This window comes from Bactrocera tryoni, chromosome 1, assembly GCF_016617805.1.
Source record: "Bactrocera tryoni isolate S06 chromosome 1, CSIRO_BtryS06_freeze2, whole genome shotgun sequence".
Taxonomy (NCBI): domain Eukaryota; kingdom Metazoa; phylum Arthropoda; class Insecta; order Diptera; family Tephritidae; genus Bactrocera; species Bactrocera tryoni.
The window spans coordinates 90393843-90420308 of NC_052499.1; the positions used below are offsets into that span (position 1 = coordinate 90393843).

General features: G+C 33.7%; 2 protein-coding genes across 2 annotated transcripts in view; one reads left to right on the plus strand and one right to left on the minus strand.

Moving 5' to 3' along the window:
- LOC120782307 (pupal cuticle protein) overlaps positions 1 to 26466 on the plus strand; it is a 43730-nt gene that overhangs the window by 11264 nt on the left and 6000 nt on the right. The window lies entirely within an intron of this gene.
- Positions 4335 to 9579, minus strand: LOC120782305 (neprilysin-4). Its single transcript, XM_040114515.1, has 2 exons — positions 6303 to 9579; positions 4335 to 4973 (listed from the first exon to the last, which is right to left on the minus strand). The coding sequence occupies exons 1-2, from the start codon at positions 9181 to 9183 to the stop codon at positions 4648 to 4650; spliced, it is 3207 nt and encodes a 1068-aa protein (XP_039970449.1). The 5' UTR covers positions 9184 to 9579; the 3' UTR covers positions 4335 to 4647.

Consider the following 26466-nt stretch of genomic DNA (forward strand, 5'->3'; position numbering starts at 1 on the left):
ACTATTAATTCTTTTGCAAGAGTATAAAGTGTTCGGTTACACTTGAACTTAGTCCTTTCTTACTTGTTGTTTTGGGTAGTCGAAAAAATCATTTCGTATTTTTAAACAAACTTTAAGTTATTTTTTTATATTTAAACTAAGAAATAAACAAGTAAGGAAGGGCTAAGTTCGGGTGTCACCGAAAATTTTATACTCTCGCATGATAAAGTGATAATCGAGATTTCATTATCCGTCCTTTAAATACTTTTCAAATACCGTATTTGTGTAAAGTTTTATTCCGCTATCATCATTGCTTCCTAATGTATATATTATACAGAGAAGGCATCAGATGGAATTCAAAATAGCGTTATATTGGAAGAAGGCGTGGTTGTGAACCGATTTCACCCATATTTCGTACATATCATCAGGGTGTTAAGAAAATATTATATACTGAATTTCATTGAAATCGGTCTAGTAGCTCCTGAGATATGGTTTTTGGTCCATAAGTGGGCGACGCCATGCCCAATTTCAATTTTTTAAAAAAGCCTGGGTGCAGCTTCCTTCTGCCATTGTGCTAAATTTCCCTTTAATACCTCTATTTATGGCTTAGTTATGACACTTTATAGGTTTTCGGTTCTCGCCATTTTGTGGGCGTGGCAGTGGGCTGATTTTACCCATCTTCGAACTTAACTTTATTATGAAGCCAAGAAATACGTGTACCAAGTTTCATCATGATATCTCAATTTTTACTCAAGTTACAGCTTGCACGGACGGACGGACAGACGGACGGACAGACAGACATCCGGATTTCAACTCTACTCGTCACCCTGATCACTTTGGTTTATATAACCCTAGACTGACTCTTTTAGTTTTAGGACTTACAAACAACCGTTATGTGAACAAAACTATAATACTCTCCTTAGCAACTTTGTTGCGAGAGTATAAAAACGCCGTACTGAGCTTTCGTTAAAATGACAACGAAATAATAAAAGCTTTTTGTGACCAAGAAAGATGCACTTACATAGGCACGATTTCGTTTTATTTAAAAGAAAACAGAAATTACAAGAGCTAACCACACAAGCGAATGCTTTCCTTGCAAGCCATATGCCCGCTATAAGGGAATTAGGGCAATACCCAATACCATTCACAATGAATTTGTAAAAACACACTCGCTGCGGCTTTTTTAGTTTCACTGGGTGTATATAACAAAAGAATGTATGGTATTTACTAAATAACAACATGTACATTAGAGTGATTCAAAAAAAAAATTTTTTTTTTTTCGTTTGGTACTCGGAAAAATAGGTTCCTAGACACCTCTAAGAAAGCCTCTCCAAATATGAGTTTTTAATTGTAACGGGAAGGTCCTCCTACATACTGTTTTTTATGTTTTCTTATTATCAGATAGAAAAGTTTATATCTCGCTTCCAATTACTTGAAAAAATATCTTGTTCCTAAGATTTTGCAGGAAATTGAATGCTCTACAAAAAAGGTCTAAGATTTTTTCGTAAACCCAAACGTTTAAAAGATATTAACAGTTAAAGTTTGATTATTTTTGGGAAAATTTTTTTGTATAACTCAATGAAAAAAAATTATTATGAAAAGATTTTTGGAGAGTATTTCTTAGAGTTGTCTAGGAACCTATTTTTCAGAGTACCAAACGAAAAAAAAATAATTTTTTTTTTGATCCACCCTAATATGCATTGATGTTTGACGATGAATATCTCGTAAACGCTTAACTTAATCGAAAACCATATAAGACCATTTTTATAGAGCAGTAAATTTCCTACAAAACTGTGAGTTTCATCATTCATAATATTTTTTTTTCATTGAGTTATAAAATTCATAAGAAATAAAAAATTTTCCCAAAAATAATCAAACTTTAACTGTTAATATCTTTTAAACGTTTGGGTTTACGAAAAAATCATGTGAGACCTTTTTTGTAGAGCATTCAATTTCCTACAAAATCTAAGGAACAAGATATATGATAATAAGAAAAAATAGAAAACTGTATGTAGGAGGACCTTCCCGTTACAATTAAAAACTCATATTTGGAGAGGCTTTCTTAGAGGTGTCTAGGAACCTATTTTTCCGAGTACCAAACGAAAAAAATTTTTTTGTTTTTTTGAATTACTCTAATGTACATACATACATATATACAAGAGTATAAAAAATGAGAGTAATGTGCAGGGAGGCTGCCGAAGCGCAGAACAGTCTATGTTAGATTTTTGAGCTTCAGAACTCATTAAAAGTGAAAAGGAGAATAGGTACCGAGGCCTAAATATTCTGTACCTAGGGGCTTGAACAGGTTTTATTACATTCCAACAATTTTTATACTCTCGCAACAATGTTGCTAACGAGAGTATTATAGTTTTGTTCACATAACGGTTGTTTGTAAGTCCTAAAACTAAAAGAGTCAGATATAGGGTTATATATACCAAAGTGATCAGGGCGACGAGTAGAGTCGAAATCCGGATGTCTGTCTGTCCGTCCGTCCGTCTGTCCGTCCGTCCGTGCAAGCTGTAACTTGAGTAAAAATTGAGATATCATGATGAAACTTGGTACACGTATTCCTTGGCTCCATAAGAAGGTTAAGTTCGAAGATGGGCAAAATCGGCCCACTGCCACGCCCACAAAATGGCGGAAACCGAAAACCTATAAAGTGTCATAACTAAGCCATAAATAAAGATATTAAAGTGAAATTTGGCACAAAGGATCGCATTAGGGAGGGGCATATTTGGACGCAATTGTTTTGGAAAAGTGGGCGTGGCCCCGCCCCCTACTAAGTTTTTTGTACATATCTCGGAAACTACTATAGCTATGTGAACCAAACTCCACAGAGCCGTTTTCTTCAGGTATTTCCATATACAGTTCAAAAATGGAAGAAATCGGATAATAACCACGCCCACTTCCCATACAAAGGTTATGTTGAAAATCACTAAAAGTGCGTTAACCGACTAAAAAAAAACGTCAGAAACACTAAATTTTACGGAAGAAGTGGCAGAAGGAAGCTGCACCCAGGCTTTTTTTAAAAATTGAAAATGGGCGTGGCGCCGCCCACTTATGGACCAAAAACCATATCTCAGGAACTACTGGACCGATTTCAATGAAATTCGGTATATAAGATTTTCTTAACACCCTGATGACATGTACGAAATATGGGTGAAATCGGTTCACAACCACGCCTTCTTCCAATATAACGCTATTTTGAATTCCATCTGATGCCTTCTCTGTATAATATATACATTAGGAAGCAATGATGATAGCGGAATAAAACTTTACACAAATACGGTATTTGAAAAATATGTAAATGACGGATAATGAAATCTCGATTATCACTTTACCATGCGAGAGTATAAAATGTTCGGTGACACCCGAACTTAGCCCTTCCTTACTTGTTGGTCATAAGGTGGCACACGCTAAAGACATTAGTCGTGCAAAGTTTTATCCAGTTATATTATATCAATTCCTTCTTGATTTGTGTACCGGAATCTTAACTAATCAAGTGGAATTCAAAATTGTGCTATGTGGGAAATAGGCGTGGTTGTAGTCCGCTTTCACCTATTTTCACTGTGATATTTGAATGTAAGGAGAATGCCACCCACAAAATTTTATCGAAATCGGTTAGTCGAGTCCTGAGATATGGGTTTTCACCAAAAATTGGGCGGTGCCACGCCCATCGTACAATTTTCACACTGACTCCCATTAAGTTATTGATTTATCGCGCTTTTAGTAGTTTTTAACAGCATCGTTATATGGGGAGTGAGCGGGGTTATCCACCGATTTCATTCAATTTCACACTGCCGGCAGAAGTTCTTATAAGATGTGTGCTCAAAAAATTTGGTTGATGTAGCTTAAGTGGTTTAGGAGATGTGTACTTTAGATTGTTAGAGATCGGTCAAGTCAACTTTTTTCATAATGTATTATTTCCTATTTAATGAAAAACCATACACAAAAGGAAGAACATGAAAACTTTTACAACATTGTGGAGACATATCCAAAGTCATTTTGGAAACTGTCATTGAAATGTAAATACACGGATTATATATTAATAAAAAGACATATGGTAAGTAAACCTCATGTGAAACTCGAACAATATGCGTGACATTTTTATTAAATTAGGCAATTATGCTTGACATAGCTTATTACTATAAATTAATAAATACAAAGCAAAGTTGGATAGTCGACCTAGTTGCATATATGTATTTTATTTCTCAAAATTATAATAATGTGCACATTTTACTCTTCGATTATCACAATATAGTATATTATATGTATTATGTGGTGGTATTTTTATCAAAATAAAGTAGTAGTAATACAATTTTTTGTTAAGTATATACGCATACATACATATTCGTTTATGTAGGTATATGTACAAATACAACGGCATATACTCGTATGCACATACATAAATAGTGAAACATATGTATATGCGGATATGTATATGCGAACATTATTGATGATACTTTGAGTATCGTTCAATACTTTTTACTACAAAATAAATGACATTTATAATTTGGTAAGAGAAATGAATATTGCAGACATTAATATTAATTTTTAACTGAAATAAAGTATGTTTAATTACCTTCCTATATAATGTATTTTGTGATGTTTCATAGAAACTAAATATTTTAAAGTTTCTTCTTACTATATACCGATTGAACTCTATTATTACCAGACGCTGCATTTGTGGATTGGGTTCATAGGGGTGCCTTCTGGGCATTTAAATTCCCTAGCAAAATCTTTGGAATTCGAAAGTGTCCCAATGACGCGAAATCGGCCAGGGCTATGTATTGCGGTGTTTAGTTTATTGCGAACAGCTTCTGGTCGCATGGCCCCACACCATACTTGGCCAAAATTGAGAAAAAATAGCTGTTCGCCAGTCATATCGATACCGGGAAGTCTCTCATCAGCAGCAGCTTGAGGATTATTTCTCAACCAGTTTTTGTATGCATGGAAAGCTTGGCGTAGACCCCCATTGTCAGCGATATTTTCACCTACGTAAATATAAAACAAAAATCATATAAGAAATAAATAAAAAAGATTTTATTAAAAATTTCACTGGAAAGTTCTTCATTTATTTATTCATATTCAATGAATTCAATACTTCTGCAGTATATAAGTACGTAAATTTATAAATTATGTCTGGGGTGAACTCCTAGCTACTGAACTGATTTTAATCAACAACAAAAAAAAAAAAAATAATTATTATAAAAGTAATTTCGAGTAAAATGCCAAATAAAAAATTCGAAATTAAACCTTAAATACAAATACCTTGAATTTATATACCGGAAAATGTGCTAAATGTTTTTTTTAATTCTGATAATAGTATGTTTGTATCTTCAAAATGAGTCGAATCGAATTAAATTCCTAAGATCCCGTACACCTCATTGAACGATTTTCGAACTATCGACTGACCTTGTACCCCATATATCGGCCAATGTATGAATTATCTTAATTAAATTGAGTGAGGGTATTTTTCTCCTAACTGTGCATCCCTGTATCCATAATAGATAAAATTGGGTGAAAACTTGCTTTTCCCATATTACTAATAACATGATTTTCACACATCTGGTTGAATTTATTTTTTATACTCTTGGTGATGGTATGGTATGTGAGGTTCCTTAAGAAATTCAATACTACACCTGTATCCCATATACCTAAATTTTAAAAGATTTTCAAACTTCCGGGCGGCTTTATGCTGCAATATCCCAGTGATCTCAATGAAAAATAGGGCGAAAACTTGATCTACCCCCATATAACGAATATCAGGATTTTCGAATTGTATGTAAGGTACCTTAATAAAAGCCAGGGAATATTTTTAATAGTTAATAGATAAAGTCGGGTCGATACTACCCCAACTTCCACATACTACATATAATTTTTCCTGTCTAACTAGCTTAACTTATGCCGCATATGTCGGTCAATGTATGAGTTATAATATAACTTGTATACTGTATATTATACAGTATATGTATATATAGAATTGCGTGGATTTCGATCTCTAGTTGGCATTTTACACTTTAAGGTATTTCCCTGGCTTTGATTCCTGCAAGTTGCAAGAGTATAAAATGATTCACCCGAACTTAGCTCATGCTTACTTCTTTAATATAAAGATTTACTAACAGCTGAAGGTATTTCCCCGTCTTTGATCCTTGCAAGTTGCAAAACTATGAAATGTTCGGTTACACCCTTCTTATTTGTTTAAGTTATATTGAATACATATTAATATTCATACATATGTATTAAGGCAATAAATAATTAAGAAAAAAAAAGATTTTTGTTACTGTTAATGAAATATTGGAAATGATGTATTGGTAACTTACCTTGCGTGCTTTCGCCGTTTAGAGATATGCCCACTTCCCCGACGGTATAGTTACTGTACTGCGAAATTATACAACGTGCTCGTTCATCAAATCCTTTTATTGCCGCATCTGTCCACCATTTGTGTATGCTGCCGTTTCGATCAAATAGCCGGCCTTTATCATCAAAGCCATGGGTCAGCTCATGACCAATCACTACACCTATTCCACCAAAATTTAATGATCTCGGAAAATGACGATGATAGAATGGGGGTTGAAGTATCCCGGCTGGAAACATAATTTGGTTCTTGTTTCGGCTATAGTATGCATTCACAATAGCTGGTGCTGTCTGCCAAGCTGTTTTATTCACCGACTCCTGAATCTTGTTTTGTTCTGTTTTGGCCGTGTGCAAAAGTACATGCAAAGTGTTTTCAAAATATTTATCAGGATGTATTCGTATACCTGTATACTTTTCGTTAAGCTCAGCAGGGTTTAGTATAAAGTCAGGATAACCAATTTTCAAGGACATTGCATTGACTTTTAGTTCGGCCAAATGCTTGGTATTAGAGTCCAACCAGTCCGTGTTTTTTAATATTTCACGAAAAGCTTGTTGTAGTTCGTGTGTCATTTTGAGTGTATCACGTTTACTATTTTCATCGAAATATCTGCGTACAAACATTGAACCGAGAGCCATGCCCATGTTAGTGTTTACTTGCGCTATGCAAACCTTCCACCGTTGGGGGCTCTCTTCTCGGCCAAATAAGGAATGATAAAATTTTTGTTTAGTGTCTTCGAAACGATCATCAACGTTGTTAATGCGATGACGTACAAATCGCCAAAGCAAATAATTAGATACTGTGGTGGGTTCAGTTGTACGTATGAGGCGAACAAGATCATTCATATAATCTAAAGCATAAATCACCACCTGCTCAGTGTCGCGAACATTGCGATTTTGCAAGATGCTAAGGTAGCGGAGCCAATTAACCTCTGGAACTGCTTCATGCAAATGCTTAAGGGTCATACGGTTGTAAAGCTTAGTTACATTCAGGCGTTGCTCAGCGGGAGCTGTTATGGCTGCGAGTTGTGTTTCGAACACCACAACATCTGCTGCTGTTTTGATTGCACGATCTCGGGAAGCACCCAACTTTTGCATTATCTCAGACATAAACAATTGATATGCTCTCAAATAACGTGAATTCATGTCTTGTAAGTAATATTCGCGCGTAGGTAATCCAAGGCTTGTCTGATCAAACTGAATGACATTTTCGTCAGAGTTTTTAATATCTGGACCTACCCATTCAACGATTAGAATGTCATTATTATAGCGCCGTAGTTGCGCGGTCAAATTTAACCAATCGAAAGTTTGCGAATTCCAGTTCGGATTTAGTACAGGCCATCCACCCAAGCTATCGATCAAATTCAAGAGTGGTTTAATGCCACGTTTTTGAAGAAGATTGGTGTTTATGCAGGATTGATATAAATATTTTGCTTTTAGCTGTGCATCATTTGAGTCTACATACTCTGTGAAGCTGCTCTCTTCAGATGAAAGATTACTGAGACTGAAAAGTGTAATCAAACGATTTCGCTTATTTATCGTGGCTTGTTGACGTTTATAACGACGAAGCACTAAGCTTAAGGCATCTCTGTGCTCTATGATGTGTCGTCGGATGCGTGCAGATTTCTCCTTCAGTTGTTTCTCGAGTTGATCAAAGGGTTTCGATGCATCTAATTCTTTTTTCACTGCACTTATAGCGGCAGGTGCTGATGGACCAGATTTTATAATATCTGCATGTGTTTCGATATCATGTTCGTAATTATTATGAGGCATATTTACAATTTTGCTTTGAGCTGTCACCACTTCTGTGATTTCTTTCGATTCTAAAAGTTCCCTCAACACCACATCTAAATTTTCACGCAACATTTCAAATGTGTCAAAGCCAGCTTTATCCTTAGGTATAGGATGCAAACGCTCCCAATTTCCGCAGGCATATTTATAAAAATCAGTACAAGGATCAATATGATGGTCCATATATTTTTTCATTGTCTTAGCCTGTGCTATTCGTATTGTCTCCTTCGTGCCCTCTTCGTTCCAGAATGTTTGCAACGCCGAAGTGGATCCAAAAAGTTGTGCATCTTCTTCGCTAAGGGGATTATGTTCTTTGACTGTGTCAAAATTATTCAAATTTATCTTGCCACTTTGGGAAACGGCGTCATCAAAAATAGTTTTGGATTTGTCGTAACTCATTTTATCAACAGAGGTTCGCCGCGAACGACGTCGCAGTAGTTGCTCAAGCATTTCGTTTATTAAACTAGAATCAGCTTTGACTGAACTTAATCTATCCAAACATTCCCTTGGTATTGCCGTAGTATCTCGTGGAAGGAAAGAGGTTCGCGCATCTTTCATGATATCTCTATCTTCCATTTCTATAGTTTCACTAAGGCCAAATTTAAATGATATACATCGTTTAATACGTTCATGTTCGATTAGTTCTTTCTTTTCCATATCCACTGGTAGAATGAACTCTTCACTGATGATATCTTCTATTACATCCCTTTTATTAGGAAGCAAATTATTTGTGAAATCATCGATAAAAGAATATTGCTGCGGCTGACGTTGTTCCTGCTGCGTTCGAAACGCTGTTAATATATTGTCAATCCGCATAAGCAGAATAAGCGCGATTGTTATTGGTAGCAATACCACTGGAAATATAATCAAAATTTTATTACATGTCACACCAGGACACCATTGCAGTCGACCAGTTCGTGCATTGATGCCTAGACGCATATTACGTTTGCGAATGCGACATAGATTGTGCTGCTGTTGGTTAGAGCTGTGTACTCGAGGCAACGGATATGATTTAGAAAATGGGACTTTTGACAAGTCCAAGTATGCATTTTCACCCATTCCCAACTGTTTATCAAGTTTGTAAACGACAGTTCGATGTAATTAATACTTTAATTGGTAAGCGGTATACCTCACCATGCATATATTTTAATATATAGATATATATTCACAATTTATATTCGACCATTAAATGCATTGGTAAAGTAAAAAATTATGTACATATATACATGTATACGGGGACATTCTGTACTCAAATCTGCATAAAAATGTAGATATTAAATCGGTTCAGTAAACTCAATTCCATCCACTACTGCATAAAGAAATACGGAGGATGGTACTTAAAAGCTACTATTTTCTGCTAACACACTTGTTTTCACCGTTCGAATGGCTGTATTTGTCGCGCGCGCATTTTATACTGACTGAGCTACTCTTTAATGCGCCATTTCAAGTCGATTTATTCCAATTTTCTAACATCGAGTGACAGTCTTCGCATAGGGGCATTTATTTTAATGTCGGAGGGAGAATCGTAAGTTAGCAGAGGTCAAATTGAAACTACATCTGATTACATTTTTTTATATACCTATGCACATAAACGCACATACATGTGAACATACCTTCTTGTAACAATAACTTATGCATGTGTAGAGTATGCCTATTTTTATTTTTATGTTTACATATGTGCTACATACTATACATGTGTATACATACCTATTTTATATGTGAATAGAAAGCGATATATATTAAATTTGTTAACTTAAATACATATGTAAGTAACGTAATTTAATGAAAAAAAAACATTTATAAGTTCTTTCGATCTAATAAAATTTTTAACATAATTTGCAATAGTTGAAAGCAAACAATAATAATATAAAAAATTACACAGTAGTTTGTGATGGCTTACTAATTATACTCACACAATAGTTAATAAGATGATAACGAAATTGTTGAGTCAATTTAATACTATATACTACTACGCTAATGAATGTTTACTTTTGCAATAAAGTTGAATTCTAACATGCCAGTAAGTCGGCATGGGACTTAATATAGGTTACTGGTCGCAATATAAATTGCAAATGCATAAAATAATATTAAAGCTCTATGCCAAGCATAAAATATTATATGTACATATGTATATTATATCTGCTGAAAACCGTTTCTTGGATTAAATTTACATAATTTTATCAAAACAAAAACTGAAGAAGAAGTTTTGAGATTTGTAGTTCAAATATATATACATATGTAACTGTATATGTTGCATAACCATGTAAAAATGTTTTTTCAACCTACCTTCAAATCCCTTGTATATATACTATATGTATACTAGTATATATGTATAATTGAATATGTGTCAACAGACCGTGTCTACATAAGAAAACACAAACAATTTTCAAAAATTCTATAAAATGATCAAATTAATCCATGTACCTATTCACGGTGTTAGGAAAATTAGTTAATTTTTTGGATCTTACGTGGCGTTGTTGTATACATAAACCTTTACACGATTGCTTAGCTTTATATTACATAGAGTTCAGTAATTTTTAATTTTGACGAAGAAATTCCATTTTAGAACTTACTTCTGAAATTTAATGCCTTAATATACAATATGTAGTAACGGCAGCTAGGAAGAGGGGATGCAGGAGAATTATGTGGTTAAAACGTTAACATCATTTCCAATTTTGTATTTTTTTAGTTATAGGCAATAAATGTTTCCGCACAAAAAAAAGTTAACAACCAAGATCATATTGAAATGAGTTTGTCTCTTCTGGACACCTCTAGATATTCTTTATAGACAAAATCTGAATATATAAAATTACGTGTCACGTTGTTTATCCGCGATGAACTCTTAAACTACTGAACCGATTTGAGCAAAATTTAGCACACGGTGTCCAGTGCGAACCAACTTGGAAGATAGGATAGTAAAAACAATTCATAAATAAAAAATACAGTGAAAGCTCTATTAAATGGACGCTCTATTAAGCGGACATCACCATTAACCAGGCACATTGGCCGGTCCTACAATTTGTTGATATTTCTATATATATACATATATATTCCAAGATGTCTATTTTGTTATCCCCTTATAGTACATGGGCGTAAGCTGCGATCAGGTATAAACACTCACATGGAGACTGCAGAGTATCAGTATAAAATATGCATATTTCAATATATGTATGCATATGTAATACTGTAGAACCAAACACTGCAAACTTTGTTGATTAATTATTATGGTAGAAAACAATGTTTAAATGGGCCCACAGCTTCAGTTTACAAATTTGTGCGTATATATTTAACATATATTTGACACTTTTTAAACTTTATGTATGCCTTTATAAATAATAGAAAAAGTGAGAAAAGGTGGATATGACATTATTTACACATTCTTAACATAAATTTCAGTTTCGAATTAACATTATTTCCCCATTATTTCTTTTTTAACATATAATATATACATAGATAAAAAACTAACAGCTAAGTATTGCAATCCACGCTGTGATGAAAACATCTATTCATGGGCCATGTTGTTATCCAACAAATGCAAGCACTTAAAAATTTCAAGTCTGGATTGAACTGTGCTTATCTATTATAGTTTTTAACTTCCTCCATTAGCCTGATATATGAGCTATTTAAATATTTGAATTATCCTACCTGGTCTCGTCATATCAGCTTTGGTAAGAATAGTACATTTAAAATTGTGCTATAGGGTCATATCTTCATACATCTTCTACATATCTATATGGAATATTTTGCTCACTGTAAAATATACACTGTAATACTATTTCGTCAAATATGAGTATGGCATGTACATATAGTATGCTCTCTTTTCCATTTTATCAGATGTTTAATTAAATCCAGCATTATACTTGTACTAGATGTGTATAGTAATTTAAGAGCGAATATTGAATTAATTTGGTTACAGCTAGCAGAGAGTGAACAATTCAAATTTATTTTCGTTTTAAACTCTTGACTGCAATCGGGGATTCTATATAAAAACGCTCTCTATGTTTTTTTTTATGTTAGCGCAAAATCTCTCTTAATAAAATGATTTGACCGTGGCACAAAATTGGGAATTTTCAAAGCTATACATACATATACTACATATGTACGTATATTCATACATAATTGCTTGCGCTTATGAATACAGTGAAATTCCACATTACGGACAGTTCAATCAAAGCGAAATTCCTCACAACCCCACCTCAGCACCCACCGTTGTAGTTTTTTTATCCGGATATGAGGGTTGTCCACATATGGAAGCGTAGCAGAAACGTGTTTTTATAATATTTTCTTAGCGTCAGAAGTTGCAAATCAGAACTATATTACTATATTCTGTCCGTAATCGAGGACTCCACTGTGATTTCTTGAGATAAAGTCCCGTTAAAAAGTTTGAATTCGAATGTATCGCCCGTCAGAAAATAATCAATTTACGCGTCTAAATTACAAATGAAGAGTAAGCACTCGTCTGATTGGCATGGTTATTAATCCAATCAGCCAATATATTATCTTTAACGAAAGCGACAGTAATCGTCTTATGTCTTCCAGTTTTATAGCAATAAAATTGCTTTGTATAGTATGTGTAAATGTACATAAATACATACTTGTATTTTCAAGATATGCACATTTTATTCCTTATATGCCTGATATTCGAATTCGCCAGCAGTTTTTGGTATTGCTTTCTAGCTTTGCTGTTTTTTGCTTTGAATGGAATAAATTGTTTATAGAAAAAGTTGATTTTCATTATTTTATCTTTTTAAATTTTTTATGTGACACACCTTGAAATGGGTTCTTGATTTTTGTTATTATTATATAAGAATGATACCCAACGTTCATGGAATATAAGGTTATGATTATGATTCAATTATGTTAAGTGGTGTCGATAAATCAAAAATAACAATTTGTGAGCACTAATTGGTTCCATAATGCAAAATTAGACGTTTTCTTGTATATTGTTTTGTTTTCATAATTCAAAACAAATTTTTTCAAAGGTTTCAACCAAGGGACATGAGTTTTTTGAGTGATAACCGAATAATTGAAAATAACACAAAATCATTAAAATGTAAAAATTTATGAGAAAAACAGAAAGCAAGTGATTTTAAGAAGTAAAACCAATCATATAGAGTAAAGTCAGTCGGATGTTCGAAAATCCTGATATTAGTTATATAGGGGCTAAGTCAACCTTTCGCACAAATTTATCTATTTTAGGCACAAAGATTCACTGGTATGAGTAAAATACGCTCTTTTATTTTCATTGGGATAACTCACATATTGGCCGATATATGCGGTACAAAGATAACCGGAAGTTCGAAAATCTTTATATTAAGTATATTGAAATATTGGTCCGATTCAACCCATTTTTGACATACAGACATCTCATTATAAGAACAGGATTATCCCTTAATTTCAGTTACATATGTACATATATCACACATTGACCGAAATCAAAAGTCAACTATAGGTATCGGGGTCCAAATGTTCGGTACCTAGGGACTTTTTATTGGATTTCCACAATTTTTGGTCATAAGGTGGCGCATTCCATCATCATAAGGTACATTTCAAAAATGGATAAGCATATGAATCTGAACATTTTAAGAAAAAAATTTAAATTTTAAGTGTGCTTAAATCGGCTGTTAATAGCGACCACTTCTATTTACAATAGGGTAACGACCCAAACACCCATCTTATCTTCTACGTGTAGGGTTGTTTTGGAATTAAAAATAACTGCATAGGTCCCGCAATCACCATACATTAATCCTATTCAAAATATGTGGAACTTTTTGGAAAATCGTATTCGAAAACATCGAATTTTATCAAAATAAGGCCAAAAAGCTGGATCATGGACTTAGTGGGTCAAAATATCCGGAAATAATACTAGAAATTGAGTGGGGAGCATACATCGATGTCTAGGGACAATAATAGCAACAAAATGTAGGCCAAAAACCGCTAAAACTATTGTAATTACTTTTGATTTATATAAATAATCATTAGTGTACGTAAACTTTTTTGATATAAATTATGCCGATTTTAAACTTTAACATTAATTGTTTTTTATTTGTGTAAAAAAAAATATTTTGATATGCTCAATTTAATGTTGAATATACATCTTTTGAAATGGATAGAAAAAAACCACAAAATTTATTAATTTTATAACAAATAAACGTGTCGTAATTTAATAGAACTAGGTTTATGTAAACTTTATTGGTCCACTGTATGTTTATAACTTTTTTCAGTGCCACTAAAACTGAATAGCAAAAAACCAAAAACAATGCGCCTAAAACTATGTAGTTAAAAGCATCCATGCATGCTAAATAACAATCATGTGATATCAAATTAACTTAAGAGGCTTAATTTAATTTAGAGGATATTAAGCATATGAAGTTTTGAACAAGGTAGCAATTCCTTTCTAATTCATTGCTAAACCACATAATTTTTAAGAAAACTTTCCATTTAATTTCATTAAAATGTCACATTTTGACCAACCTAAACTGTGTAGAGTCCGGTGGAAAGACTATGGAGTATGTTGAGGACAGAGAAAAGAAAAAGGTTGATTGCATTCATTTGAACATTGATCAGGTATACTTGAGAATATATTTTCAAGCAATTTTATAAATAAGTAACTCATACACTGAACAATACATTCACAAAACTTGTTGGAAAGATTATTATAGATAGTATGTGGGAGTTGGGAGTAGTACTTACCCGATTTTATCAATTTTTCCAATACCACACACAATTAACATGCCACAGGCTAATAAACTGCTTCCTGGGCTTCGTTAAGGAAAAAAACCATCCCATTATCAATCTACAATGTATGGAATAAAGAGTAAGGGACTCATTCAACCCATTTTCAACATTTAAATATACTTATATTAGAAAAGTATTCTCTTCGAATTTCATTTACATATCTCACACATTGGCCGATATTTGCTGTAAAAAGACAACTATAGGTACTTGGGTACATTCGGTATAAGGGGATTGAAAATTTTTTTTGTATTTGGACAATTTATGGTCATAAGATGGCATACGATAAATGCAAAATTTCATCTCGTTATATTGATTTTTACGAAAGAAAGGATATAATCAGATGGAATTTAAAATTTTGTTAAATTGGAAATAGACGTGGTTGTAATCGAATTTCACACTGTAACATAGGATTATCAGCAGGTGCTGAAATAAGTGATGTCACTTAAAAGTGGGCGGTGCCCATCATCCAATTTTGAAAGCGACTCCTATAAAGCTTTTTTGTGTTATCTCGGGTGTAAAATTTACTGCCTCCGACGTATTTAGTATTCATTTATTGCACTTTTAGTAGTTTTCAACAAAACCGGTATATAGGAAGTAGGCGCAATTATAATCCGATTCACCAATTTTCACATGTCGTAAAAAGGCTTGAAAGAATTGGACATGTGGCAATTTGGGTGATATAGATATATATTGGTTTGGAATTCATATACAATAAACTTATTAGACAGCAGGGCCACGCCCACCTTCAAAATTTTTTCAAACCCTTTTTAATGTGATTACTTTTACTATTTTTGAACGTTGCTGCAACACAAAAATACATATTTCTCGCTGTAACTTTTAATGACTTAATGAATTCTGTTTTTTACCAAAATTTTACATTCCACCTATATAAGGCTACTGGACGATAGTTGTTTACCTATGTGCGTCGACTACCGCAATTTTGCTTTGCGGAAGGCTACAGAACTCAGTGTACTTGAAAACGCAAATATAACAACTCTGTGTTTAAATTTTGAGAAAAAAATGAATCATAAAATATTCATTGACATACAAAGTCGCTATGCGTGGTGCGTAAAAAGGCTCAATTTTTCCAGTTAATATTAACGGTAAAAGATGTGAAAAACTATAGTTTTGTCATTTGACCATTTAATGCCCTCTAGCATCGAATATTAACAAACTCGAATACCTAATTTTGAATTAAAATCCAACATTTTTGAATGGGCATCGGTAGTATGACCGCCTTAAAGAGACGATCTTTTGGAAGTCATGGAGGAAATAGTTCATAAAATAACAGCAGCCTTTATAAAGATGAGCTCAAAGAATTAGCTTAGCTGGAAAACAACAAAATATTGACAGTAGTAATTTCGAAGAAGAGCAAAAAGAACTTTCGATGGCGTTAATAGTTTTGTTCACCTGAACGTTATTTGTAACTAATCGAGATAGATGATGTCTTTAGAATAAGGCGTTTAGAGGATGGCACCTTCAAGCCCTTTTGACCTTTTACTACAAATATCGGTCAATGTGTGAGATATATAATTAAAATTCAGGAATTATTCTTTCCTTTCAACGGTATGTCTGTGCGACAAAAAAGGGTTGAATGAGGTCAATACTTGCCTTAGGTCCCATAACCCTAATATCCTGGTGAAGGATGGCACCTTCAAGCCCTTTTGACCTTTTAATATAATTACCGGTCAATGTGTGAGATATATAATTGAAATTCAGGAATTATTCTTTCCTGTCAACGGTATGTCTGTGTGTCAAAAAAGGGTTGAATGCAGTCAATACTTCCCTTAGCTCCCATAACCCTAATATCCAGGTGACTTTATACTGCATATATCGGGCAACATGATGCAGCGTGTTCTACAAATAACAGTGCATCTTTGTGTCTAAAATGGATAAAATCGGGCGAAAACTTGACCTATCCCCAAATAACTAACATATAACATCCGGGTGACTTAACTCCGTATGATTAGTGATGGTATGTGAGGAACCTTAATGAATCTCAGGGAACATTTTTTTAGTATGTTGCAAAACAGTAAGTAGTATGTGGTATTGGCAAAAATAGATAAAATCGGGTCGATACCCGAGAGATATGAAAGGTATGGTATTTTATTTATTATTTTATCTATTAACTATTGTCATGCCACATACTAAAATCATGTTCCCTGGCCTTCCTTAAGGTACCTCACATACATATGTACAATCACCAATTATATGGAGTAAAGCCAACCGGACGTTCGAAAATTCTGATATTAGTTATTTGGAGGCTAGGCCAAAGATAGACACAAAGATACAGTAAAACATGCTCTTTAATTTTCATTGAGATAACTCAAATATTGGCCGATATATGGAAATTCGAAAATCTTTATATTAGGTATTTGTGGACTCACTTCGCACTGTGATATAGGGACATGTGAAAAGAATGCCACGAACTAAATTTGGAATCGGTCGGGCGGATCCCAAGAAATGGGATTTCAACAAAAAGTGTGCGGTGCCATTCCAAATTTTCACACTGGCTCCCATAAAACCCTCATACAATCTGGGAGGTAAAATTTAATGTCCCTGGCGTATTTAGCTATTGATTTTGTACGTTTTTAGTAGTTTTGAACAGTACCGTTATATGGGGAGTGACCAGAGTTACCTTCCGATTTCATCCATTTTCACTCTGTCGATAGGAGTTCTTATAATATTTTGCGCTAAGCAAATTTTGTTGTTGTGGCTTTAATGGTTTAGGAGATTTGTACATTCAACTTACTTTTCAATTTTTTTTTTACCTATAGGTGCCCTTTGATACTGCGATACTGTGTGCCAAATTAGAGTTTCATATTTTAATTCAGTGCTTAGTTATAGCACTTTATAAGTTTTCGGTTAGTGGCGTTTTGTGGGCGTGGCAGTGGTCCGATTACGCCCATCTACGAACTCCAAATTTTTTTTTGCTAAGGAACGCGCGTACCAAGTTTCTCAAGACATCTCTATTTTTATTTAAGTTACAGCTTACATGGGCGAACGGACGGACAGTCACCCGGATTTCAACTTTTCTCGTCATCCTGATTATTTATATACTTGTATATATAACCCTATATCGATCTCGCTTAATTAAAGGTGATACATATGTACAACCTTTAGGTGAACAAAACTATTATACTCTGTGGCAATAGGTTGTAAGAGTATAAAAACAACTGATAACCTCTCTATTGTGAAGAGGGAGATCAATACCATTGAAAATGGATACGAGTATAAGTATTTACATATATACTTGCATAAAAACTAGAACGAATATTGATCAAGTTTTATTCATTAACTTGATTCTAATTTTTTAAACTAATACTAAACCACCTCAGCTGCCAATTAAGAATGATGTTAATTTAAAATTGCACCAGTATCGAATTGCTAGCACTTTGATAGCGCTCAAGATAGATTAATATTTTATTTTTTATGTGAACAATTTAACCAAGCCAACTAAAAGCATAACTATTCAAAAGGAATGTTAACGAGATTCTAAATGGTAAGCTTATTTCTATTGGTTTGAAAGTTATTTCCGATTGAATGTACATACTTGTATTACTATAGGGATGGCGATAATCAAGTTAAGTTTTTAAGCCGTGTATATGTATACTAGTAAAAGTAACACGTTTAGCAATTAGGTTTCAAAATCATAAACATAAAAAATTAACTATTATTACATACAGCAAACGAAAAGTAGTCGGGGCTACCTCGTGAGTGCATACAAGCTCTCTCGTCCAAATCTAAAAACAACAGTGTGAAACTTACGCTATTTGCTATATGACTTTTATTGTTGCTTTATTTTCATACTCTTGCAATATGTTGTTACAGAGTGTAATAGGTTTGTTCATCTATCGGATCAACTAAAACCATAGGAGTCAGGTATAGGGTTATATATACATATGTATATAAATGATCAGGATGAAGAGACAAGGTGAAATCCGTCCGTGCAAATTGCTACTTGAGTAAAAATGGAGATACAACGCCGTTAACCGAAACCCTATAAAGTGCCATAACTAAGCACTAAGTTAAGATATAAAGCTGTAATTTAGATACTACCCAACGATTACCCTCCTCCCGCCAACCGACGTGAGGGGCGCAATCCGCAAACGAGCGGAACTAGCCGAGTCATAAAAGGCAAGAGAGTTTTAAGCGTTGCGATATTAAGCTGCTCAGCTACAGAAACAAAAATTTCAGCAGCCAAAATTAAGATTTAGATTAAAGTAAGTTTATTATTTTTAAATGTTACTTGTTAAGAGTAGATAAAATAATTATTTTAATGGTAATGAGTGAGTCTGTTAGATCAAATGTGGTGGAATGACAATTGAAATCCTGACATGTAGGCGGAATGGTTACGTTTAACTCAAAATTTGTTCTAGAAAATTTTAAAACTCTGATACAACCAAAATGTAAAAAGAATTTTTGTAGTAAGCTGATCTATGTATAAATTCTTAAGACCAACGTTTAACAAAACTAAGAGTGCCTTTAGCTTTAAAAACCGCGAAAGATGCGCGAAGATTAAAATGGAGTTTGGGGTCCATAGTTCCTCCCAGATCAACAAAACTGCATACTTGCTCCAACCTAGAGTTTTGTATTACGTATGAAGAGGGGTCTACAGATCTACGGGAAAAGCACATCGTTTTACATTTTTTAAGGTTCGATGGAATGTTATTTCTAACACACCAAGAAACTAGATTGTTTAAGTCTGTTTGCAACTGACATCTTTTGCTATTTGAAGTATATGATTTAAAAAGTTTTACATCGTCAGCATATAATAAAACTCTTGAATACTGTTATAAAGTATTATATGATATGATATGTCATTAATAAATTACAAGAATAATAGAACTGGACCAAGGTGGCTACCTTGAGGAACGCCTGAAGGATTTGATTATGTCAAAAAAAGTATCGTTAAATATGACTTGTTGAATTCTATTGCTAAGATAAGAACCAACCCATTTTAGAAATATTGGTTGAAAATCAAGAAGATCAAGTTTATTCAAAAGAATTGAATGGTTTACTTTATCAAAAGCTTTACTAAAATCTGAGTATATAACATCAGTATGCTTATTTTCCCAAAAACCCGTTGATACATGCGATACAAATTCAAGCAAATTAGTTACTGCAGATTTCCCTTTACGAAAACCGTGCTGAGAACAAGAAATTAGTGGAGAAATCCGGAAGGATATGTCGTCTGTTATAATTGCTTCAAAAAATTTAGGTATTGCCGACAATTTTGCGCTTTAGTTTTAAATAGATGACCTAAATCCACTCTTATGTAAAGGAATTATAAATGACCTTTTCCATTCCTTGCTTAAGAGATGAATTAAAACCCTTAACGGGTTGGTATATACATATATTTGACACATTTTCTAAGAACGCATGAGGCAGTCATATCTGGGCTATAATTAAATGATTGTTCTAACATATTTAATTGATATAAGAGGTCTGCTTAGGAAATGGTGGGTGCATTAATTACAGAAATCGGACCTAACTTGTGCTGATGCGGAACATTTTTTGGAGATTTTGGAGAGTAATTGGACCTAAAGAATTCAGCAAACATATTAGAAATTGTATGATTGTCACTAGACAAATTAGAAATCTTGCGCAAAAATTTGGAGAAGTGGCCTGAGTCCGATCTCTAATAAGTTTAATGTACATATCTCTAAAACTACTGAAGCTATAAAAACCAAATTCACTGAGCGCGAATATTATAAGAACTTCTACCCACAGTATGAAAATGGATGAAATCGGGATATAACCTCGCTCACTTCCCATATAACGGCAGGATTCAAAACTACTGCAATCGCAATAAATCAATATCTAATTACGCTAGAGACATTAAGTTTTATTTCCGAGACAATTCACAATGTGAAAATAATCAAATTCCATTTGATTCATTCAATTTCCGGTACACACAAAGCAGAAAGCAATTGATATAACGGGGTAAAACTTTGCACCAATAATTCCTTTAAAGTATGCCACCTTATGACCAAAAATTGTCCAAATCCAAAAAAAAACTGTTCAAGTTCCTTCCAGGTGACTTTATGCAGGATACATCGGTCAATATTTGAGTTATCTCAATGGAAATTATTATTATTATTATTATTATTAAAAGGATAATACAATTAAACCTTAACAATACAAAAAGCATTAGCGACTAAGACCATCAGCTTCATAACTTATTAAATAAATCTACTTAACTAATTGTCCTACATTATCACACTTCAAAATAGATGTTTAATTTACATATAAATTTAATAAAGTCTTTAATGTTAGAATGTGTTACATTTATTAACAATTCAGTTACGGTTATTAAGTTCTTGAACTGAGAGATTCTCCAAGTTGCAGTATGGGCAGACTGGCCGTGGGTCTTTTCCAATAAATGTTTGTGAGTTAGTTTGGTGTGACCATGTCGAAAGCATGCACTGTCTTCTGGAAATTGTAGTAGGAAAAATTGGAGGACGCCAATAGGGATTCATGTTTTTGTAGTAGTGCGAATAACTGGTCCACTATTCTTTTTCGGCTTCACGATAACAGTTTTTAGCTACATTGCTGATGTTATTTTTGCTAATGATATTAATGAATTTTAAGGGATATGTAGACGCTAATTTAGCTTCGGAGTCTGCTAGAGTGTACCCTTGTATGCCGATATGATTAGGTATCCATGACAGTTTAATTTTTCCTACGTTGGCAGAAATTATATCTCTGATTTGGCAAATGGTTTGATAATGAGTCACTGAAGATTATATGCTTGTCTCTCTTTTCTCTTTTGTGCTATCTGGCAAGCGTGCAGGATGGCTGTTGCTTCTGCCGTAAAAACTGAGGTGAAAGATGGTAGTATAGCAGACATTATTCTTACAAAGAACAGGTACAGTCTCCCGATCTCAACCCCATTGAGATTATGTGGATGATGTTTAAACGCACAATAGACAGTGAAATATTCCGGAATGGTGATGAACTTTTCGCCAGATTGGAAAGGGAATGGAAAGCGATTTCATTGAAAGTCTAATAGCTTCAAAGCCTAGAAGATGTGCTGAAGTTATTAAAAATAATGGCTATGCAACTAAATATTAAACAAATTTTAGAATACATAAAAGTTACAAATGTTTTGAACACTCGAATTTTGACTTTGGTTTACTTAAAGCCTTTTTACTACTATAAGCAAATAAATTAATGTTTAAGTTTTTATGATTGTTTGTATAAACAAGATCTCCAATAAAAAAAAAAAATATGTTAAGTAATACTTTATCAAAAGTTAAAGAAAAGTTTTTAAATAAAATAGTCAATATGGTTGCAAATGTTTTGATCACCACTGTATGTCAATAATTTTAGGCAACCTCGACAATGAAGCCGCCAAAATGTAATTCAGCAGGCATAATGCTCTCTAATCGGTACTTGTCTAGCTCTTGTATATATTTTACTGCAGAAGCCAACAGCACTGAAATGGGAACAAGTTAAATGCGTGCGATAAATATAGCAAATTATTTATGATACTGTAGCGTATTGCACTTGATCTTTGAAAATGTTTAACTCGTAATAAAATGTGCATACAATATTTAATTACTTAAGTAACAAGTTTGTTATAAATATCATATGTACGTATGTACATTTGCTTTAGTCACTTTTGCCAGTGATGTACGAAAATGTATACATACTTATGTCAACATGTGATTATAAAGGGTTTCTCGACCAGAACCATTTTTAAAATTTAATTATTTGGCCATATATGTATTATATAATACTGACGGTTTCTCCTTTCTGAACGATTTTTCAAAATAAAAGGAGAAAGTGAATGATGCTCATATTTTTACTTTTTTAGAAATTTTTCATACTATATTTAATAAATTTTTCGAAATTCGCATTCAAAGATTTTGACTTTGGAGGCTAACTTCGAAAAGCGGAGAAAATAATTTTTTTACTTATGACTCAATTCATCGAAAAAATGTGTTGATTTGAAAAAACGAAAATAGTTAATTTATCGTTCATAGAAAAAAATTTGATGTTGAAACCCCCTTTACGTATGTATGTATGTCACAATGGAATTGATTTATTTATAATTGTAGAAGTTCTTCTTACAATAAACTAGTTGTTCGGAGGATGAAATTTGATACTCTTCTTGCTCTGTTTATTATGCTGTCGCTGCATAAACGAAAAGCCGAAACAGGCAGCGTAAGTGACAGAAACTGAATTATGTACATATGTATGTATATGCGAGTTTTTTTTAAGTAATAAGCTGTGTTTTACTAGCGGTTATTTTGACGGTAGTCTTTAAAAATTCACTTATGAGTTTACTTTTGACGTTTTTAAGCGATATTTCTACATTAAATAAATAAATAAAATGGAAAATGCCTTCCGCATCATCGGTGCTATCGTCACAGCAGCGGTATGTGCCACTTGCAGGTCACTATTTCTGGATAATCCCCCAGTTTGCTTCGCTTTCCAACATGACGCTGATTAAATTGTCAGCGTTTATTGGGCCGACCAGGTCTTCTACGGCGGTGCGTTTTCATGTGTGTTCAGCGTCGTCTTCTGTCGCGTCATTGTATAGGCATGACGGCTCTTCGACTTTTCCTATTCTGTAGAGGTACTTTTTGAAGTATCCGTGGCCGGATAACAGCTGGGTTGTGTAAAAGTCTAGTTCTCCGAATTTACGACTTGTCCATAAATCTAGATCCTTTATCAGCCTGGCCGTCCATCTGCCGCGACTTTCATTCTCCCATCTTTGTTGCCATGATGTTATCGTATCTTTCCTTATTTGTTGTATTGCGCTTTTGTTATTGCCGGGTGATTTCCTTTCATATGCTAGAAGGTCGATTGGAGCATTGCTGCTTATAACTAATATTGCGTCGCCTGATACTGTTCTGTAGGCTGATGCAACTCTGAGGGCTGCGGTGCGGTACACTCTGGCCACTGCCTTACGCCGGTTTTCCTTTTTAAGCGCGTCTGCCCAGATTTCGGCTTCGTATAATGGGACGCTGATTGTCGTCGACATTAGGAGCTAGGGCCTAGAATGGATCCTAGAATGGATCCTTCTGCTGCCCCTGACGTGACTGCTATCTCTCGTGGTCCCTCTTTAGTTTCGTACAGCAGTTTCCTGCTACTGAGGTAGCTCCGCACCACAGCCCTAAGGTAGTCGGGTATCGAAGCTTTTCTCGAGGGCGTCGATCATATGTTCCCATCTAGCGCTGTTGAAGGCGTTTCGGACATCTAGAGTCGCCAGCAACACTATTCTTTTGTATTTATGCCATCTGCGCTGTGCGGCTTCTACGCTTTCTATGACGCGTTTTATAGCTCCTATGGTTGATCTGCCGGGCCTAAAGCCGTGTTGTCTAGGGGACAGTTCTCCAGCTTCGTTAATAGCCGCTTCGAGTCTGAAATAAAAATGTAATAAAAATTTAATAGAGACATCGAGTATTAAACATATTATATTGTAATACTCTTGAATACTTAATTGACTGCGGCTTATATGTTTCTAGTTTATTTGCCAGACTGAAGAAGATCAAATCATTTTGAATTTTGAGGGCACTGAAGTATGTTTAAAATGAGAAGGTAGTAGTATTTACAGAATAATCGATTGTTGGATCATTATCATAATTCATTGGCATTTACGTTAAGTTACTTTATAGTTTCACCTACCTACGAACCTACAAACATACATACATACTACATATTTATTACAAATCATATTATACATATGTATAAATCTGAGTTATTATTATTATTATTATTATTATTATTATTATTATTATTATTATTGTTATCAAAAACATTCTTCCCTCAACTAAAATAACTTACAAATTGGAGTAGAAAAATAATGTAGAATATGCAGGCTGTATGTAGAACGCTTTCATTCCTTTTCGGTATTAAACTATAGTATAAAAGATTATACGTACCCTTAATATTGCTAAAGTTAAATTATTATTTTACATATTGTAGTATATGCAGGCTGCGAAAAGTATTGGCACAATTTGATCCATTTTTGCATCATTATATTTTACTATCAGGAAAAGATGTCTCTGAACTTCTTTGAGATATCTCAAAATATTATCAATAAAATGCATTCATAGACAATGACATCTTTATATTCGGTAACTGGGGACGTAAAAAGTTATGGCTTTATGTCACCATTAATAAATAATCATGCAAGCACTTCCGCAAAATTTTATTCCGATACCTTGGCTGGTTCTGGTTAACATGTAGTAAAGTGAAAGAATCAAATGGAATTTAATATTATGTTATATGGAAAATCGCACCATAGATAGCGCCTATTTGGTTAAAAGTGGTCAAACAGTTGCTTGGATTTCATTTCAAAGTAGGCGGGCCCACATCTAATGTTCATTTTTTATTTCGATTAGTCTTAAAAATCTTAAATCTTCTCCTTTACTGTAAACTACAATACTACAATACTATACTTTTAACTCGCTTTTAGTAGATTACCCATTCTCACAATGTATGTACATACATATGTACCTATCCCGATTAGTTTTGGGTGTTATAAACAACCATATTTATACCACGTACATCATTATATGGTAGTATAAAAATTATACATAACATTTAAGTTATAAATTGGAATGATATTAATTTGTAAATATTAAGTTTTATTTAATTAAAAGAGAACCTAGCAGAAAGATTACTGTTAATAAAGAAAAGTAGAATAAAAACTCATGAAGAGGCTTTGTTTAGCAGAAAAGGTGGAACCTTAAGTCAAGAGTTTGGAAGTAATTAAAACAAGTAAGAAAGGGCTAAACTGGTGCAACCGAACATTTTATACTCTTGCAACTTGCAGGAATCAAAGGCAGGGAAACATCTTATGGTGTAGAACGTCAACCAGAGGATCGAAATCCAAACAATTTTATATACATATAACTCATACACTGAGTGTATGAAACGAAAATCGCTTTGGGGTAATACCGATCAGATTTTATCTATTAACTATAATCATATCACACACTATAAGAATGTTTGCTAGGCTTCATTAAGGTATCTCACATACAATCACCTACAAAGTCAGCCAGATGTTCGAAAATAGGAAACTACTTGTATATCAACTTTTCGCCCAATTTTATCTATTTTAGGCAGTGAGATACGCTCATTAATTTTCATTGAGATACATATCGCACTTGTTACTTTAAAGTGTAACAACTCAAAATTTGAACATTTTCAGTAGAGACGAAAAACTGTTGAGTCGAAAGAAGTCATTCTGAAAACAAAGAGAGAGTCATAACGGTTTTTTTTAACGATAGACTAGACAAATCACTGAACGATTTTTACAGTGGGTAGAGATGACCATTGCACATTATTTTCTTGCAAAAAACTAAAATTTGGAAATTTTGAGTTGTTACATTTTAACGTAACAAGTGCGATATCTCAAATATTGCAGGATTTGGAGGATGGAGTCATGTGTAGAAGTTCACGCAAGTAAGGAAAGTTCTTGTGAAATTTAAAGATATTTGATGAAACGTTTTGTAATTTGAAGCATCATAGTTTTATTTTCAATGGAAAATGATTAAAAACATTTAATGATTGAGAGCTAACAAGCTTAAATCCTATTATTGGGTATTTAAAGGACAAAAGTCAGTTGTTATAATATTCTTTAAA